The sequence below is a fragment of the Myxocyprinus asiaticus genome, chromosome 29 (genome assembly GCF_019703515.2).
Source record: "Myxocyprinus asiaticus isolate MX2 ecotype Aquarium Trade chromosome 29, UBuf_Myxa_2, whole genome shotgun sequence".
In the NCBI taxonomy this organism is placed as follows: domain Eukaryota; kingdom Metazoa; phylum Chordata; class Actinopteri; order Cypriniformes; family Catostomidae; genus Myxocyprinus; species Myxocyprinus asiaticus.
In genome coordinates this window covers 13507892-13529022 of record NC_059372.1, presented here as the reverse complement: position 1 = coordinate 13529022, position 21131 = coordinate 13507892, and the positions used below count along the sequence as shown (strand labels likewise).

At 37.2% G+C, this 21131-nt stretch overlaps 2 protein-coding genes across 3 annotated transcripts; one reads left to right on the top strand and one right to left on the bottom strand.

The window, feature by feature from the left end:
• Positions 1-1932: 1932 nt before the first annotated feature.
• Positions 1933-15712, bottom strand: LOC127419908 (bridging integrator 2-like). 2 transcript variants are annotated; one of them, XM_051661723.1, is made up of 14 exons: positions 15566-15712; positions 13391-13541; positions 12031-12111; positions 11869-11923; positions 11635-11729; positions 8659-8754; positions 8445-8552; positions 8097-8182; positions 6222-6297; positions 6054-6136; positions 5745-5849; positions 4291-4798; positions 2449-2515; positions 1933-2345 (listed from the first exon to the last, which is right to left on the bottom strand). In XM_051661723.1, the coding sequence occupies exons 2-13, from the start codon at positions 13481-13483 to the stop codon at positions 2459-2461; spliced, it is 1443 nt and encodes a 480-aa protein (XP_051517683.1). In that variant the 5' UTR covers positions 13484-13541; positions 15566-15712; the 3' UTR covers positions 1933-2345; positions 2449-2458. The 2 variants fall into 2 exon arrangements, with proteins under 2 accessions (XP_051517683.1, XP_051517684.1); XM_051661724.1 differs by having other exon boundaries at positions 6054-6127.
• si:ch211-210c8.6 (uncharacterized) lies at positions 14487-20904 on the top strand. The gene is made up of 5 exons (XM_051661741.1): positions 14487-14712; positions 15849-15954; positions 16116-16222; positions 17836-18008; positions 20601-20904. The coding sequence occupies exons 1-5, from the start codon at positions 14553-14555 to the stop codon at positions 20886-20888; spliced, it is 834 nt and encodes a 277-aa protein (XP_051517701.1). The 5' UTR covers positions 14487-14552; the 3' UTR covers positions 20889-20904.
• Positions 20905-21131: the final 227 nt, after the last annotated feature.

Sequence of the window (21131 nt, the reverse complement as noted above, 5' to 3'; positions counted from 1 at the left end):
TGCTCTAAGTCCTCGTGGTGGCGTAGTGACTCGCCTCAATCCGGGTGGCGGAGGACGAATCTCAGTTGCCTCCGCGTCTGAGACTGTCAACCTGCGCATCTTATCACGTGGCTTGTTGAGCGCGTTACCGTGGAGAGGCTTCACGCCATCCACCGCGGCATTCACGCACAACTCACCACGCGCCCCACCGAGAGCGAGAACCACATTATGGCGACGAGGAGGTTAACCCAACGTGACTCTACCCAACCCAGCAACCGGGCCGATTGGTTGCTTAGGAAGCCTGACTGGAGTCACTCAGCATGCCCTGGATTGGAACTCGCGACTCCAGGTGTGGTAGTCAACTTCTTTATTTGCTGAGCTACCCAGGCCCCCCTTTAAACTTATACTTAAATGTATTTTTTATGGATGATTTTTTTCACAGGGGTGGCCGGGCAAGGTCCAGCGATCAGTCTGTGCTGGGGGGGGGGGTGCGTATTGTCGGACGGGGGGTGGGAGAGTGTTTCGTACAATTGGACAGGGGTGTGGGTGGTGTTCGTAACGTCGGACGGTGGGATGGGGGATGTTGGTTGTTGGTGTAGAAAGACTAAATAAATTGCGCCCAAGACAAAAAATGACCAAAACGGCAATTGCGAGTGGGGTGGCCAGGCTTCAGTCCACCCCCTAGCATCGCCCCTGTTTATTAATATAAATGTAGTTGGTTTGACATCTTTAGGTCAAAGAGTATGGATATCAAATTCTGTATAAGAATACCAAGTTTAAACTCCCAAAAATAAATCTTGTGCTATGTAGGGAATAATATTTAGTTTGTTTTTTTATGTTGGTTTGACATATTTGGATCAAACGGTCATAGAGTTTAAAAGAATTAGAAAAAAATTCATTTCGATTTCAATTTTTTGTTATAAAACATATCAAATATATATTCCCCAAGTCTTGTGTCATAAAAAGGATATTTTTCTGAGTATTTAAAAATTGGTGTGACGTCATAACTTCAAACGCTTGCATTGTTTAATAGATTTATAGAGCTAATAAAATTGGTGTGGGTTAAAATACCCGTTTTGAAATGTAAGCCTTGTGGTATACTAAGGACATCTGTTTATATCTCAGTTGTTTTGTCTTCTTGATGTGAACAATGCATCGTGCTGAATGGGTTTTATTCCGAATATCACACGAATGTCAAAGATACAGATAACTTTACCGCACTCGGTCATGTTCCGATCTCATTCCCCTTTTTTGTCCTGTAAATAAAGCTGGAAAAAGCCCAAAAATAAAATGATAAAAAACACCTTTTATGGTTACAGTAAATGAGTGTTGCGTCGCTCACTACTAAAGTAAATACACCTCTGTTTGTTTGTAGACGCAGACAAAAATGGACACAATTGATCCCTCTTGAATTCGTCTGATTTGATCGATAATATTCGGACATCTAAACTCCTTTCTCACGGTGCGAACGATCACTTTAAATAACTCTAAAACTCAGCATTTTACCAGCTGTTCAGCCATTTGAAACCGTCATATCTACTTTCAGCCAGACAAAAACAACAAAAAAAACTTACCTGCTTGAGCGCAAAAGTCGCGGTAAACTTAGTTCAGTTAAAAAAGGTCGATGACGAGGACCCGTCTTCTTTTAAAACGTAAACTTTTAACTTGCGAACGCACCCAAAATCACGAAAAACAGAGAGTGCGTTCAAACTAAAGAAGTGAAACACCATGAAACAACTGCATGCTGGTCTAGAGCATGTGCGCGTTCACGAGCGTTTCCTCTTGCGCGCACTCGTGACGGATCAACCAATGGTTTAATTAGACTAAATTACTAATGTTAATAAACAACAAGCGCACCACCCTGCCAGCACGCTGGACCAACCTATGAAAAATACAGAAGCGAGGACTTGGATCATTAGTTTAATTATCAAATAGTGAAGAATGGAAAAAAAATGCAATAAAAAATTAGCCTTTATTAAAAGTAATTTAATGATGGGTCATTATAATGATTTCCATTCTAAATGTTTCTATTTGTTTGCAGCATAGCTACATGACAATCTTGTCAATTATTAAATACATTAAGCATAAATGACTCTCAAATGAAGAGTATTAGGCTAAAAAACTGAAATAAGAACCCCACCACTGGTGAAAATCAGGTGACATTAAGACAGAAAAGCAATTATAAACTCAAATAAACTGTACATTGAATTAAAAATGACAATTTTAAAAAGAACCTGAATTTTTCTCTACAGATAAACAAATAGGGGTGAAAAAATTACGAGTGCAGTTATACAGCATTTTGAAAGTTATACATTTATCGGCAGATTGCAGGTTCCAGTGTATTGCCAAAACACTCTGCATCTTTCCTGTAAACAGATATAATATTAAATTAAAAATTATATAGTTTATCTGTTCATAATGGACACATGATTAAAACATGAGTATGTGCTGGTCTCAAATTGTGCTGACCTTTTGTCTTCTATTTAGGGGTGTCCTCCTTCCCTTCTTCTGATGAATGGTTGCCCTTGTGAACAGCCTAGAAGTTCAAAAAGTGAATTACAACTCTTTAAGTTACATTTAAGTTGTTACATTTTTAAATTTCTTTAAGGAATGAATATAATGGTTATGTTCGGAATGGAATACTAGCTTAAGCAAGTGGCAGTTATGCAAACATTTCAAACTTCAGTATGCTACAATGTTGTCACATGGCTTCATCACATTCCATGTGAGTGGCACTCAGTTATGATCTTGGTAATAAGTATGGATATTTTGCATTTTTATTTCAATTTAAAATATTCAATACAATTTTTTATACTTTAACATTTGGCAGTCCAATCAAATAATAAGTCGAAGACTGATTTCATAATAGCATACTACCAAAATGCTCCTACTATTTCGGACATATATACTGTAGATATGGCAGGGTAGTATGGTAGTATGCCATTCCGAACCCAGCCATAGGGATGTAAAAAATCATAGCTGTAATTACTTCCGTTTCATCCGTCAACCTGGAAATGGAGGGTAAAGTTGAGCGTATTGCATTTGTGGGATACAGTACAAAAATGTGCATACTCTATACAGTATATGTACAGTATAGTATAGGGGTTGCACAAATACTGATTTTTAATAGTCGACTAGTCGATCCCATTAGTCGAGTTGAATTTGACTAGTCTTTATGTCATTCCAACCCCAAACCACTGCAACTGAAGCACTTTTCTAAACTGTCACCGAATCGCATTCTTGTAGGAGCAAATAGCATCTAAATCAGATGTGCAAACACTCAAAATCCACTCAAAAAAAGTATTTTTGCAGGTTGTTCAGTTTACTAATTAAAATGAACTACAGCAACACAATTCTAGATCTTTTTTTTTTTTTATTATTATTTTTTTTGGTCACAATTTGATTTCATTGTGTTCTATCCAATTAAATTTGTAAAATGTAAGTTTACTTAATCCATTGGGACTACATAACAACTTTTTGTAGCATTGATGAAACTAGGCATGGGATTTCCATTTTCCAGCATGCTTTGCATGGAACTGGATGGGGTGAGCAAATGTTGAAATTAAGTGTTATTTTATGCATTTTTGAGCAAGGTGAAAATAGGAGAATTGATAATGGTTAATGTTCTGTTTTATGTAACATTGGTATCTAAAAAGAGTGTCTGTTCGGCTGGAGTTTTGGGGGTTACCATTGTGGTGAAGATTGGCGCTTGTGCTTAGGTTGAGGATGGACCTTCAGGTTCAAGTGATTTTGAATCGAGTGTTGCTTAGCACCACAAACAGTTGCTATTAAATTGACAGTGCAGCACTTTCACTGTCCTTTCACTTGCTCACCTGGTATAAAGTTGGACCAACGTTAGAAATTAAACACTATTAAAGTTGAGTTTAAACTACTATTGAACATTGATTTGACCTAATTTAACAAAATTATTTTGGCTCAATGAAAATGGCTTAATGTGAAAGAACGAAATTAAATTGCTTGTAAAAACTTTCTTAAATTCAATTAAGTAAGGGCAATGACTTCATTTTGACCATTGGGATGTATTCTGTCAGGCCATTGGACTCCAGCTTGAAGTGCTTTTCTAACTGTCACCGAATTGTGTTCTCAAAGGAGCGAATAGAAACGACAAGTCTGTGCAACCCCTAGTATAATACACATAGGCCACTATGTACTAAAGATATAGTATGTCAGTATCCTATTCCAAACATAGCCAGTGATGTGGAATGACTATAATGACACAAGTGAGGAAGTTTTCTGTTTGCATTCATTTTTTTACGCAACTGAAAGAACCATAACCTGCACAGAACTCACTTTGCTAGAAGCTCCTGTTTGTTCCACATCTAACAGACTGTCAAGAGCTATGCCATTCTCCACACCAGAAGACCTAGGGTTCTCCACCTTCTCAGGCTCTGGAGAGCCATCAGGGGCTGTGGTTGCTTTGATCTTGGCGCATTCGGTGGGATTCGAGTTTGGTTGCAGTTCACTCTCATCACTTTTGTCCTCAGAAGATGAGTCGTGTTTTGACACAGGGCTGTCTCTCTGTCTGTCTTGATCTGAGGCGGGTAAAGACTCTCTCTTCTCGGCTTTCTTCTCCTCCTCTACTGGTTTATCTTCAGAGGAGCTGGTGTCATCCACCTGTGGCTCATGAGAAGGGATGACATCCTCTGAAGGATGGTCTGTGTTTACAGAGCTGGCTTCTGTATCCCTGGCACCCGGGGCGTTCTCATAATGGGGTAGGGGGTGGATGGGGCTGGTCTGTGTAGGGCTGTATGACTCATATGTTGGTCTGTCAGACTTAAAACTGGAAGAGCAGTCTCTCCTGTAGCAGCAAATATTTGTGATGAATGCTCATTTGAAGTTATAAGTGCTTCTGTCATGGGTTGACAGAAATGTTGCAATTACAATCTCTATAAAGCGCAAAAGTCTGGTTCCGGAAAGTCAAATTAATTTCCCCCATAGGTCTAATTTATTTTTTACGAGAACGTATAAACCGTGAAAGAAAGGTTGTTAATGCTTCTGTAGAAGCCATCAGTTTGTGTTATTTCAACTGAAATAAAATTTTTAAAAAATCACGTTTAAGAGTGCAATTCCTGGTGACTACACTACCAATGATCCTGAAGAAAAAGATCCACCAAACATAGAATTGTGGCAAACGAAGCACACCAACAGAGTTTTGGAGTGACCTCCATCTATTTATATATATTTGCATATGTCTGAATAAAATTAAAATATATTGTATATATAGTTAGAATAAACAACTTTAAATAATTTACAGTAGATAGTTTTTAATTCTATTACGTCATCCGCAGTGCTTCATGGGATTGTAGTTCATTCACTCATTAAAGCCACAGTCTTACCTTTCTGCTTTTGTCTGATTTTCAAACACTTCAAATTAAAGTTTGTAATATTGTGATTCACCTCAGAGCTAATTGGTTTGACTCATGGTTTAGCACTCTTTTCTGAATGAAAATTATTAAATTAGAAAATCTTATGAGATGCATATGGAAGAAATTAATGGGAAAAATACTTCCGGAACCAAAATGGCTGAAAAAGTGGGTGGACACTGATTCACTCTTTAGGGAGTAAACTACACCAATTTATAATTTCAGAATGCTCAGTGATATTTTTTAAGAGAAAAAAAAATCCATTATTACAGTAATCCCAATACTTTTGGTAATATGAATTCTGCACATTCACCAACAGATGGCATGAGTTCTTAACTTTTACTTCCATAAAGCAAAGGAAGAACATTCTGATAACCTTACCTGAGAGAGCCCCTGGGGCTGTAACTTGTGTGGAAATCATAAAAGCTTTTAAGTGACTTCGGGGACAAAGCTTCTCTAAGTGACCTTCTCTTCAGTGAACCTGAGCTTAAAGGGAAAACAAGGAGAGTAATTTGTGACTATTTGCAATAGAATTCATGAAAGCCTTATACTATTGATTTTAACCAGTCGTTATTATAACTAACTAATAATTAAAAACTTAACATGAAATTCCTTTTTTAACTGTGTTACACTAAATAAATTGAAAATATTGACCTTTTAAACGTGCAAAAAGACTATAAAGTCATATACCGGTTGAAGTTCTTCACCACAAAGCTCTTGCCTGGATGCTGGGCCATCAGCTCTTTCATCACAGTCTGTAGATCCTGATTTTTCTTGGAGGGAAAAGACACTTGTCAACTAGGAACCACATTTTTTTCACAGAGCCAAATATTTCATTGGCAGTATTTTCAACTTTACCCTGGTCATTTCCTTGTAGAAGATGTCTCTTAGGTTGGAAATGGCTTGGAAGACTGTGACATAGCATCCAATGCGACTACAAAATGTGAGAGAATAATTCAATGAAATGTTTGGAGAACATTGACAATGAAATGAACTATCCATTGGCATTATATTGTAATGTCCAAGTTTCAGTTTGTAAAAAATAGTATCAGGGCGTCAAATTAAAATTAGAATATTCTGGATGTGTGCCAAGCACTGGCGACGACTTCAGATGATCACATTCTTGCGCTAAAAAAGGCTAGATGACAGACAAAATACAGTTTAACAGAAACCAGGTGCCTCGGGACACGTTTTAAAGTTCTGTTCAACTTGACACGGCATCTAAAATATGACTAAACTGGATGGTTGCAAAAGCGTTCGGTGTTAACAGCCCTTTAAATTAGTAGAGGTCTTTGGCCGTTGCGTCTTGCTCTCTTATTAGCATTTCTCAAATTAAGCAATGGGTTTATCTGTAAAGGAGTTCAAGTTGGAAATGTGTGTCTCGAGATACTCATGTTCTGTTCCTGACCAGGGATCATGAGCCGCTTTACCATCGAGTTCAGCCGAATACCACTGCTATCTGGGAGTAATTCTACCCTACATACAGCTGTAATTAATGAAAACACTGTGGTATATCACTGTTATTATGAAGTTTGAGTCTGTGGTAGTATATACTGTGGCACCAGTGCAAGTGTAACACCATGTTAACACAGAACTGCCTATTGAAGCATTTCCCCCTCGTTTTATTTTTGACTTAAAATTTTAGAGTATGAACCGACTAAAATTGTCTTTATTTGTTTTATGCACTTTAGTTTAAAATGGAATGTTTTTTAACTGCCAGGAATGTTCTTTGCAATAATATAACACGGTGCTGTATGGTTATATGTATTCAATGCGCCCTCTTGTGGACTATGGAAATAACGTCAATTTAAAAAATCTGCTGGGGCTTGGGTAGCTCAGTGAGAAAATACGCTGACTACCACCCCTGGAGTTCACGAGTTCAAATCCAGGGTGTGCTGAGTGACTCCAGCCAGGTCTCCTAAGCAGCAAAATTGGCCCGGTTGCTAGGGAGGGTACAGTCACATGGGGTAACCTCCTCGCGGTCGCTATAATGTGGTTCACTCTCGGTGGGGCGCATGGTGAGTTATGCGTGGATGCCGCGGTGGATGGCGTGAAGCCTCCACACGCGCTATGTCTCCGCGGTAACACACTCAACAAGCCACGTGATAAGATGCTCGGGTTGACGGTCTCAGATGCGGAGACAATGAGATTCGTCCTCCACCACCCGGATTGAGTCACTACGCCACCACGAGGACTTTGAGTGCATTGGGAATTGGGCATTCCAAATTGGGGAGAAAAAGGGGAGAAAAAAATAAATAAAATATAAATCTGCTGACTTTAAAAATTGAAGTTAATTCAAATTTAGAAAATGTTTAAGGTAAAAATGTGAATTTAGTTTCTCTGCGCAAATAACAGCCCTAAAAATATGAAACAACCTAAAAATCTAAAACTAATTACTAACTTTATCTTTTTATGTCTTCTTTTAGTAACTTTATATATCCTATACTATTTTTATAAAGTTAGTGATTAATGTTAATATTAAACTTTGGAAATGTAATAAAGCTTAACTTGCTATGTAATACTAATAAACCGAGAAAAAGATTTAAACAAGATACATCAGTGCACTGCACGAGCCCATTATATTTTCTCCAAGAAGAGCCAATAGTCAATAGCCAATAGAGTTTATAGTGTCTAAAAAATGATCTAAATGTGAAGCTAAAAACAAAGCTTTAAAAATGATTATAGCAATGTCGATGGGTTTCAAGTATGCTTGCAAACAATGAAAGCGTTCACCTGTCAAATAAAATTGGCAGTTCCTCCTTCAGCTCCCTGTTTATGTCCTCAAAGATCATCTTGGCTGCATTCATCTCATCCTCTGCCTAGAAAAACAGCAATGGAAAGGAAAGTCCCATTCATTTTATATGCATTTATATGAAACGAAAACCAGCTCTAGATGCCTGTATTTAAAACAACAAACAAGATGTTCAAATGCCTCATTATTGTTCATAAAAAAGAATAGTAATAGTTTAGAAACAAATCAACATGACTGGAAGATTGGAACTTATGTCTAAGGCTATAAACAAACTGGTTTACAGTTTCAGGCAGAAAAATGGTAAATAAGTCAAATATGTCATATAATACCTTGCCTATTTTTATGTCATCCCTCTTTTTGGCATTCTTCAGTCCTGTCAGGTGGTGGCGAGTGGAATCATAGTCTACGAGTTTCCTGCCTCGCTTGGCCACTCTTTCCTGAAGCATGGAGAAAGTTTACAGATGAAATGTAGATTAAAAATATAATTGGGAATTTTTGGGCACAGTTTGTGTATGTGCCTGTATTTGAGGCAGCTGTCATTACCCTGACATCTGGAAACTGGCTCATGTAAGAATTCATGGTGAGTAACGCCTGATCTTGCAGCTTGGACTCATAGTCATTCCATTGAAAATCTTCACCCTTTGGAACATGGTGAACCAAATTTGTGTTAATACAATAAGGAGTTAAAGAGGTAAAGTCGATATTGTGCGGTATTTGCATTAGATAGCAAAACAAAAATCAAAGCAAGTGGCGTATAGTTTGAAGAAATATAGCACAAGAACACGTTTCAATCAAAACATTTCACAAAAATAAGTTTATTAGGTTATTATAAAACAACATACTGTTCAAAATGAAGACTAAAGGTATTTGTAAACTTCTGGCTTTCAAACTTTCAATCTGTTTGCACGCTTGTTTTAAGTAAACTTACTAATTTGGCTCAAGTACACTTAATTTTTTAAAGTAAAGATATCTAGCTATGGTGCATCTTATATTTTACATTTGTGCATTTAGCAGACATTTTATCCAGAGCAACTTTCAGTGCAATTATTACAGGGACAGTCCCCCTGGAATAACCTGGAGTTAAGTGCCTTGTTCAAGAACACAATGGTGGTGGCTGTGGGGATTGAACCAATAACCTTCTGATTATCAGTTATGTGCTTTAGCCCACTACACCACCACCACACCATATATAGCATAAGGAAAATTATGACTGGGATTTCAGTTAGTTGTATGGCTCACCAGATTCTCCTCAGTACTTATTAGTACACATAAATCTGCACTTTTGCAAAGTACAATTGAGTAGAGAAAAATGACTTAAATTTAAAAGGCTCCAAGTTCACCAGAGGTAACACTAATCACCCTAATGGTGACTTCACATAAATCACAACTATCAACCAGCATAAATGAAACAACAACAATAGTCATAAGAATTAAAACTATATTCATTTATAAATAACTATTATTTTTCAACATAAGTTCCCTTGTTTTGTCCAAACATACATAAATTATTCAAGGGCTTATGGGTATTCCACACAGCCACAATTTTATACTTGACAAAAGAGTTAGTGGTACTCGAAGCTAAAGTTTAAAGAACGTATATATTTGAGTTATGATTCCAAAATGTGATATTTCTGTCATGATCCTTCTCTGTCGGCCCTTCTGTCTTTGTCAGTTTTTCCATCTGTGTGGGTTTGTTTAATGTATGAGCACATGGCTTAGGCTAATGTTTACGTTTGCCATGTGCTCTCCCAACTCCACCCCGATATTTGCAGATACTTAAGTCCGCCACGATCTGATTCGATTAAGGGGCCTGCGATCGATATTATGTGCCTAGTTACACAAATATTTTTTGCCCACGAATGCAACCAAAATATAATTTGATTATTTTATTCAGCTCTCTGTATCCACATTGGGACATCCACAACAAAATAAGGTACTTCAGATGTTGAAAATTATAAAGATAATATAAAAAATAAAGTCTCTGTAAGTGATCATCACTCGTTTGATGACCGCTAATTTTCCAGTTTAGTCCAATTCAAAATACTTACATACCCACGACTTGTTTCCAACTATCTGTGCTATCCGTGGTTTTCTTGGCTACAACTTCCACAGTTGTAATGAAAAATTCTGTTACAGTTAACTGGGATTAATGTTAGTAAGGGTGTTGATGTGTAGATGCGTAAAGTCTTATAAATGATGCTGGAGCCGAGCAGAATGTCGGAGTTGTCAAGATGTTTCACATGGTTGAACTTTTCCATGGTACTTTAAAATAGCAAATTCTCATGTAAAATTCAAATGGGTCGCATGCGCAACTATATCGATGGAAGCCCGAATTAATCGTGCACGTGGGCCGCTCTGCGTTTGTCACGAGCGCTCACATTTTAAGGAGAGCCCGGTTGATGCACTTGCACCGATCCTGTCAATGGAGCTGGCATTTTGTTGGAAGCCCGGATGATGCGCATGCACGGACAGCAGAGCAAAATTTGGCTTCAAAGACCCCGCGCACATCCGTGTCCCACATGAAAAGCATATTTAACGCTCATAAAGTGAAATGAATGTAATAAGTTTGGTTCATCGCCTGACGGAAATACGTACAGACGTGGCTGACATGAAAGTATTAAAATAAAGGCACATCTTGAAAAAATGTCTAAATTGATATTTACTTAATGTATCGATAACATTGGATCGTCAGTCATTGGATCGATGCATCGATCCAGATCGATGGACTGTTACTACCCTACTGTTCATGTGTAGTACTTGCTATAGTTTACTTCCACGTTGTTTCTTCACAAAATAGAAATGTCAAATGTAAATCAAGTCAATCACTGAAACAACAGTGCCACCTTGAGTAACGTGGTGACAAGAAATAACGTGTACTGTATAATATGAATGTGTACATGCTTTTGGAATACTGATAATTCACCATTGTTGATAATTCATTGTTGCACAGAAAATCAACATGATATAGTATTTTTTTGTATGGATATAGTACGCATTACTCTTGTAATAAACTAAGAAATAGATATCCTGTGATAGTAAACTTATATAGATAAAAAATAATCATAAAAATATAATTTATGGAAGTGCAGAAAAAAATGGTACACGTACATACCTAGGGTCTCTATTGACCCTATACACTTTTGGTACTTTAACCATAAAAAAAAAAATAAAAAAAATCATATATATATATATATATATATATATATTTTATTTTTTTATTTTTTTTTTTTACACAATGAGAGATATGGAGGAATACTAAAGAGGTGTGGGCACAACTCCATAAAATGGATGAGGTACAGGTGGTGGAATGAGGTCCCAGGTCACTAAATCCCTGAGGTATGCTTTTAAAGGTTAAAAGTATGTGTAAAAATCAGTATAGGTCAATCAGTCATTTAACAGATGCCAGTTGCTTTGATATTTTGTTATCTAATGCAATGACACTTTTAAGTGTGGCTTCAATGTCCAAATACTTTTTGGGGCCACTGTACATTAGTATCATACAGACTGCCCTGGTCGTACCTCCACAACTGCCACAAGATCCTCTGCACCGTCCCACTCAGGGTCATAAACTTCATTGAGTGAATGAAACAGCCGACTTGAGGCATCCCTCATTACTGTTAAACATAAAAGAATTTAGTTGAGTGTTAACTTGTGCGTACACAATTTCAATAAAATATGCCAGTAATCCTTTATAAGAATGCCGATTTCCTAGTAGCTTTTGCATAAGAATGGATATAAATGTAAATAACAAACCTCTGACAGCGTTCAGATACGCTTTCAGGTCCTTGTGTATTCTGTATGCATCGTTCTACAAAGGTGTGGAGTCATGTCACTGCACTAAGATGTATTATGAATGTAATTCATTTATTTGAATCTTAATATGTTACTTTGTTTACCATGGTAGATTTAGTTTACCTGCTGGTCTTGGAGGTTTATCACACACTGCTCAAAGAGCTCATCTTTGGTCTCATCTGACTTACCAAGCTTCTGCAACACCTGCAAAACGCATAAGATATTACAGCATCCCTACACACACCTGTCAGCCATGACAAGGATATTCTCAATGTACACTGATAGCACTGCAATATTCACATTTGATGGGTATTACACATGACCCTTAAATAATTCATAAGCACTCACTGGCAAAAAAGAGCTTCCTTACAAAGTTTCAGATACTAAATAAAATCCATCATGTTCACCAGCCAGTAGGTTCCTGCAGATCAACTGACAGTGGTGTTGGCAACACCAAGGTCAAGGGTTTGATTCCTAGGAAGCACACAACTGTTCAAATGTTGGTAGTGTCTATTTACACTAAGTTCAAACAGCCAAGCTTATTGGCTATTGCTCAGACAATTTACTCTCAGAACAAAAAGAATATTACTTCTATTTACACTTTATGTGAATGGAATCTGTTTTCACTTAGAGCAAACAAGAAGCTGTTTTTTTTGCTATTTCCACTGGCATCTACCATCTTTACACTTAGAATTACCTAAAATGTATAGGCCTATTTTGAATATGCAGTAAGTCAATTTGGATTAAAGTGTCTGCCAATTGCATTAAACCAATTATTAAGCCAACCTGTCCAATTGTCAATATCGAGGGACAAACTGGTAATATTTAGCCTAATTGTCCAAATCTGAAGCGGTTAATCGGACTGCATTTTTAAAAGGAAGTGAAAGCAGCAAAATAATTAGTTACTTGGTCCGCCTTAGTAAACAAATGAAAAAATAAAGAAATAAAGAAATAAAAGAGACAGTTAACCAAAGAGGGAGGCTACATGTTTGCATTGGCTAATATCAATGGATCTTCACTCCCACCTTATAAAATAGATAAATGGTAATGTGACTGTTATAGTGATTGTTTATTGAATCAAAAGGACAATAAAGATTCTGCACTCTCAAACAGCACACCTTAAAGGGATAGTTCACACCAAAATGAAATCTGTTGCTATTTACTCACTTTTTTAATCACTTTCTTTTGTCCATGGAACACAAACAGAGATGTTAGACAGAATGTTAGCCTCGGTCACCATTCTCTTCCATTGTGTGGAAAAAGATATAATGAAAGTGAATGGTGACTGAGGCTAACCTTCTGCATAACATCTCCTTTTGCATTCCATGGAAGAAAGTAAATAATACAGGTCTGAATCAAGATGAGGGTGAGTAAATGATAATTTCATTTTTGGGCGAACCATCCCTTTAATTGAGACTGACAGTATTGTGGAAATAACATTGGTGTTCTTGACATTTGTGTTTCATGCGTCCAGGCTACGCACCTTCTCCTGCGCTCTGTTGATTTTTTTCTGGACCTGTTTAGTGAACACATTGGCCCCTCCCTTTGAGTTGATGCTTGTCTTGCTCTCTGCCATCCTCTTCAATTGTGTTCTTCTCTAATTTTCGATAGACACTTAAATTATTTGGCTGATCCTGGAGAATAAAAGAATGTTTCTAGAGCAAATGATGGTTCACTTGGTATCTTCAACTATGCCTTTTGTTTGAGCCCTAACACACCTTCTCCAGTCTTCTTCTAAAAGTCATTAGTGATAAACCTCTTATCTTTCCAGGTCATGACTTGAGCACTGCGGTTGGCTCCTGAGTCATATTTCATTGTAAATGGTTACTTGCTGTGCAGAGCTCAATAATAAGGGGTTCATTTGTCAAAGCATAAATGAAGACCATGTGGAAAACGTTGAACATAATTGGAATTCTTTTGGAAAGGTGTCTTGTAATTTGACTTAATTTTTAAAATCAATGAAATTTGAAGGATTATTTTATATTCTATTCCATTCAGAATCACATTAGTGGAATTAGAATTTTTGTGACTATTCTATATCACATTAGTAATATTTGAATGCTTCTATTCTATTCTGGATCATATTAGTTAAATTAAAATGCTTGTGACTATTCTGTTTTATTCTATTCTATATACCTTAGTAGAATTAGAATGCTTGCGACTATTCTATTTTAGAGAACATCAGTAGAATTAGAATGTGTGTGACTATTTTATCCTATTCTGGATCAGATCAATAAAATATCAATGATTCTATTCTACTCTATTCCATTTTATTCTAATCTATACCTGAGTAGGACTAAAATGCTTGTGACTATTCTATTTTATTCTATATTATATACCTGAATGGAATTAGAATGCTTGTGACTATTCTATTCTGTATACCTTAGTGGAATGTTTGTAACTATTACATTCAATTCTGCTTAACATTAGTGGAATTAGAATGTGTGTGACTATTCTATGATCAATACAATATGAATAATTCTATTCTATTCTATTCAGCATGTAGTATATAAAAACAGTGATACAAGATATTTCAAACTACACTTCCCAAGAGTCACAGCACATACATAACAAGCATTAGCCACTCCTCCCCACCAGTGTGTACGTTTTGAACTTTGCTCTGCTCATTTTCTCTGTAGGGTCTTATGATTGAAGTCAAGTTTGTAACACTGGTGCTTCAGGACATGCTGGATATGATCATGGGAAGCACGTTGGCCAAGTGTGCAGCCACTGATCTGGGCATTCAGTGGGTCGGATGGGCAGTAGCGTCTGCGCTCAAAACGGAAAAGTTTTACGATTTGGCAGGTAAATGATTTATCCGAAAGTCGTAATCATAAATTGTTAATTATGCTGTGACTCATAACTATATTGATTTGGTCTTTGTTGCTGTCGTCGGCTTTGTCGTCGCTATTCGTAAGCATCCAAATAACTAGTATTTCGCCTTAAAGGATGTTTCAATGGCTTCATTAATTTCAACTTGTTGGTTGTTTCATTTCAATTTTAAGGACATTATGAGACGGCAGTTATCTAAATTATTATGAATGTGTTGTGAAACGACCATAAGTACTTCTCCGCCCACAGCAGCTTAATGCATGTCGTGTTATCTCCTACCCGTATTCCGACAAGTCCCGCCTCTTGACCAATCAGATCAATGGCTCTACATTGTAGACGTCGTCTGATTGGCCGAGTTGTGGATAAGTCACTGTCAATCCTGCCGCAAGAGGCGGGACTTTTCAGAATACTCGAATTCAATCTTTCATAAACTACTTGTTCAAAAATGTCATGCTCTTTTAATGATTTTTATTTTATTTTATTTTTTTAATCAAAACGTATGCATATACCTAGAAAATCAATGATACATTTTCTGTTAAATTACACATTTGTATGTGGTATTAACTTTGTTTCAAGTTCTGTAGGGATATTTCAAATACAGTAGGTATCAAACAAATCTTTCAATATGAAGGAACTTTCATTTATGAGGTTATATATTAACAGTATACTGTACATATTAATAGTTTTAACAGTTATATTACTTAATGACATATCGAAAGTGCTCTTAACCCAGTACCTTACCAATATCAGGATATTTTATTTATCCATGTATTGCAGATCCTTATATTGTAACCTACCTATAAAATTAAGCAAAGCTTCTACTTACCTTTCAACATTCAATTTGCATTTCTTTTCAATGGAGTCCAAATATTATCAAATCATTTCAGCCTTTCAAACTCCCTAAGCGCTCTAGCCTTTCCTTGATGAGTGCGCTCTTGAGAATCCTTGAACTTTGGTACCAAATGCCTCTTAAGATCATTGGTAAAATATTCAGTGAACACGCCTCACTTTTCAAATGGACGGAAACAGGAATGACTGTTCTGCCCATATATTGCAGGATAAAGGATACCTTATCAGTTTAACTAAATATTAATTTCTCTGTTCTGTAGGATCTGGTACCTTTATATTGCTGGCTCATCTGAGTCGTGTATGGGGCGGAAATGGACACCTTAGGCAGAATGTACAAACTGGACTTGTCACTGCCTGGGGACTGAGGTAAGATAGATAGACAGATAGACAGACAGACAGATTGATTGTTTTGTTGCTTGACACAGAGTTGATGAATGTGCAGTCAGCCCAGCTTCATGTTGTATTAATGTATGTCATTAAGGTCTGGTTAATAAGTCAATAATTGACAGACAGGCCTTGTCCTGCAGACTCGGGACATTTCTTTTTCTCAGAATCCTGAAGGAAGGACAAGACCGGAGGTTTAACAATGTCAGAGACAGCCCGGGGACATTCTTTGTCTACTGGACCATGCAAGGTATTTTAGCTGCACATCTATTGATTATTTCCATCGTTTCTGTTTTGCAGTTAATTGATGACTGCAGAGAGTTTCTGTAGGTCATATGCAAGTGTCCTCATGCATTTAACTAAAATTTTGTATCATTTTCCAGTAAGAAATATGTAAACATCTTTTAAACAAGATACATAAGAAGCAAAATTACATAAGATATTAAGTTTTGATATTGTTTTCAGAGAACTCTAACAAAATTATGCTTAAAACAAGACAAAACTATTTGCCAATGGGGTAAGAAAAGCCTAAAGGGATAGTTCACCCAAAAGTGAAAATTCTCTCATCATTTACTCACCCTCATGTCATCCCAGATGTGTATGACTTACTTTCTACTGCAGAACACAAATTAAGATTTTTAGAAGTATATCTCAGCTCTGTAGGTCCATATAATGCAAGTGAATTTTGGCCAGAACTTTGAAGGTCCAAAAAGCATATAAAGGCAGCATAAAAGTAATCCATAAGACTCCAGTGATTAAATCCATAGCTGTGTCTGAAACGACACACTATACAATATGCACTTACAAAATATACTATGCACTCAGCCATATAGTGTATGAATTTTCAAAGTGTATTATTGTCCCAAATGGAACACTTAACACTTTTTTATTACACAAAAGCATTCGCCATTTAACAGCTGATGGTAGTGACGTTTCAAGCACACGTGAAGTGTTGCAGCTAGCTTTAGCGCGTTAGCCAACCTCAGTTCAACACTTCTTAAACAACATACATATTCACACAGCTTGGGGTGATGGTAAAGCATTCAACTAATATTTGTAAGATGCTGTATCCATTGAAGTTTCGTTAGTTGCTACTTTCTTCATTATTTTAGTTTTGTGAGACCAGCAGCGCAGCCAGGTGACTCCGCCCCTTCCGCTATGTATGGCAAGCCGTGTGTGTTAAATGCATAAAGTGTCCAACATTCTACACTTATAAAAGTGCATCATCCGGGTACTTAAAGTACACTTCTTTTTGCTGCATTTTCAGTGTTAACATACTACTCACACTTATTACACTACAAAATGGCGTAGAATAGTGCAAAAGTGTGTGGTTTGGGACACACCTCATGTCTTCAGTAGAGAAATGTCTGTCCCCCCCACTGTTAGGTGTGGGGGAGAAACAGATCAATATTTAAGTCCTTTTTACTATAAATCTCCACTTTCTTCTTCTTTTGCCATTTCACATTATTTGTGCGTATCGCCACCTACTGGGCAAAGAGGAGAATTTATAGTAAAAAAGTACTTAAATATTAATCTGTTTCTCACCCACACTTATCATATCATTTCTAAAGATTTAACCACTGGAGTCATATGGATTACTTTTATGGTGCCTTTATGTGCTTTTTGGACCTTTAAAGTTCTGGCCACCATTCACTTGCATTGTGTGGATCTTTATCCTCAAGGTCTTGATATATTATTCTAAAAATCTTTGTTTGTGTTCAGCAGAAGAAAGAAAATCAAACACATCTGCTCATTTTTGGGTGAACTATCCCTTTAATTCAAAAGAAAACCCCCACTGGCAAGTTCCCAAACCCCCCCCCCGTATCACATATCACAATAAAGTTTGTTTCTATTTCTTTCTAGCTTTGTGGGTGTTTGTTACCCTCTTGCCCACCCTAATTCTAAACAGTGAGAGAAGAGATGAGCCCTTAGGCCCACGTGACTATATCGGGTGGGGAATATGGGGTCTTGGCTTTGCTACACAGGCCATCGCAGACCAGCAGAAGTGGAACTTTAAGAGTGATCCAGATAACACTGTGAGTAATAACCTACATTGATAATAGTAGGTTGTAAAATGCTTTTTCCCCTCCATGGACAAATAAGAAATCCAGTTTTGTAGCAATGGATATACTGTATGTATATTCACAGAGTTGCTTTGAAGATTCAGTGTATTAAGTTTATTGTCTAGTAGTGCATAAAAACATTTTTGTCATAAGCTTTACTGAGAGACAAGTAGTTTCCTATTTATAATTCCTGAAAGTTTTTTGTGCTTATCAAAGTACAGTGCATTCAGAAATTATTCAGACCTCTTAATTTATTTCACATTTTGTTATGTTGCAGCCTTATGCTAAAATGATTTAAATTATTTATTCACATCAATCTACACTCCATACCACACAATGACAAAGCAAAAAACTGATTTTTGACAACTTTGCAATTTTATTAAAAATACAAAACTGAAATATCACATTGACATACGTAAGTATTCAGACTCTTAACTCAGTACTCAGTTGAAGCACCTTTGACAGTGATTACAGTCTCAAGTCTTTTTGGGTATGATGCGACAAGCTTTGCACACCTGGATTTGGGGATTTTTTGCCATTCTTCTCTGCAGATCCTCTCAAGCTCTGTCAGGTTGGATGGGGACCATTGGTGGACAGCCATTTTCAGGTCTCTCCAGAGATGTTCGATTGGGTTCAAGTCCGGGCACTGGCTGGGCCACTCAAGAACAGTCACAGATTTGTCCCTAAGCCACTCTTGCGTTGTCTTGGCTGTGTGCTTAGGGTCATTGTCCTGTTGGAAGGTGAACCATCGGCCCAGTCTGAGGTCCTGAGCGCTCTGGACCAGGTTTTCGTTAAGGATATCTCTGTATTTTGCTGCGTTCAGCTTTCCTTAAACTCTGACCAGTTCCCCAGTCTCTGCTGTTGAAAAACACCCCCACAGCATTATGCAACCATCACCATGCTTCACTGTTTGGATGGTATTGTGCAGGTGATGAGCGGTGCCTGGTTCCCTCCAGACATGACGCTTAGGATTTAGGCCAAACAGTTCCATCTTCAATTCATCAGACCACAGAATCTTGTTTCTCAAAGTCTTGAGAGTCATTAAGGTGCTTTTTATGTGTCTTGCACTGAGGAGAGGCTTCCGTCTGTTCACTCTGCCATAAAGCCCAGATCTGTGGAGTGTTGCAGTGATGGTTGTCCTTCTGCAAGTTTCTCCCATCTCCACACATGCTCTCTGGAGTTCAACCATCAGGTTCTTGGTCACCTCTCTTACCAAGGCCCTTCGATTACTCAGTATGGCCGGGCAGCAGGCTCTAGGAAGAGTCCTGATTGTTCCAAACTTCTTCCATTTAAGAATTATGGAGGCCACTGTGCTCTTGGGAACCTTCAGTGCAGCCAAAACATTTTTGTAGCCTTCCCCAGATCTGTGCCTCGACACAATCCTGTCTCTGAGCTCTGCAGGCAGTTCCTTTGACCTCATGGCTTGGTTTTTGCTCTGATATGCATTTTCAGCTGTGAGACCTTTTATAGACAGGTGTGTGCCTTTCTAAATCATGTCCAATCACTGTTGGACTCCAATCAAAGTGTAGAAACATCTCAAAGATGATCCAGAGAAATGTGATGCACCCTAGCTAAATTTCAAGTGTCGTAGCAAAGGGTCTGAATACTTTTGTTAATGTGATATTTTAATTTTTTTCTTTTTTATAAATTTGCAAAGTTATCAAAAATCTGTTTTTTGCTTTGTCATTATGGGGTATGGAGTGTAGACTGATGTGAAAAATTTTTTATATAAAGCATTTTAGTATAAGGCTGCAACATAACAAAATATGAAAAAATGAAGGGGTCTGAATACTTTCTGAATGCACTGTAATATAACTTATGTAATGACAGCTATATATTTTCAATGAATGTTCTGCATTCAAGTTAAGCTCAATTAACAGCATTTGTGGCATAATGTTGATTACCACAAAAAATAATTAAACTCATCCCTCATTTATTTAAAAAATAAAAGCAACAACCATGGTTACAGTAAGGCACTTACAATGGAAGTTAAAGGGACCAGTCTTTAAACATTAAAATACACACGGTTTCAAAAGTATAGCCACAAGACGTAAATATTTTACACGTTAACATGATTTTAGTGATAAAATCAGGGATTTACCCACGTTACTGTGTTTACCAGATTACAGAATTTACTTGTATGTGGCCATGACAACGAAATTATAATATTTGATATAACTTTACACAGACAAGGTTAGTAATGTACTTATGTACATATGTTTTGTTGCATTGTACTTACATTTAAAGTACCTGCATTTAATTACATCTGTAGTTACAATGTCAACCTTACCCCTAAACCTAATCTAAACCCTAACCCTACTTGTAACAGTAGCAAATGTTAATCTTGTGAGGATGTTGCAGAACATGTAGTTACACAATAACTACATTGTATTGTATGTATTTTAATGCTAGTACATAGTAGTTAAAGACTACTATAAAGAAAACAGCTTATTCTTAATTATAAATTCTGGAATTTTGCTTCAAGAAATCCTGACCATAGTGCTTATTCATTTACATATTTTATTAATGTTGTAGAGCAAAGGCATTAATCACACGTACTTACAGGGCAAATTTATTCGCCATGGACTGTGGGCATACAGCAGACATCCAAACTACTTGGGGGAGATCCTACAGTGGTCAGGACTGTTCCTGTCTGCTTCCTCCATCATGCGTGGGCCTCAATACCTCAGTGCGGTCTCTCCTCTTTTTGTTTGGTTCCTACTGAGACATGTTAGTGGGATCCCCATTCTAGAGAAACAAGCTATGAGAAAGTGGGGATCTGACCCCACTTTCCAGGATTACATCCAAAACACTCCACTCCTTTGGCCCTTCCCCAAGTTTAAAGGTGAATAAAGCACTATACAGCTCATATATTTTGTTTACAGCATTTGTAGAATTTAATTCAGGATGTCTTGAGTGACTGGACGTTGAGTGATAATTTCAATTCTACATCATTTATACACTGAAGCCACAATTGCAGTTATAATCTGCACTTCTTCGCTTTACCCATTAATTCACCTACCCAGTCTTTTAACATTGGGCACACTTTGTCTCTCAGCGATTTTGTATTGTACTTTAAATGTGAACATGTGTTGG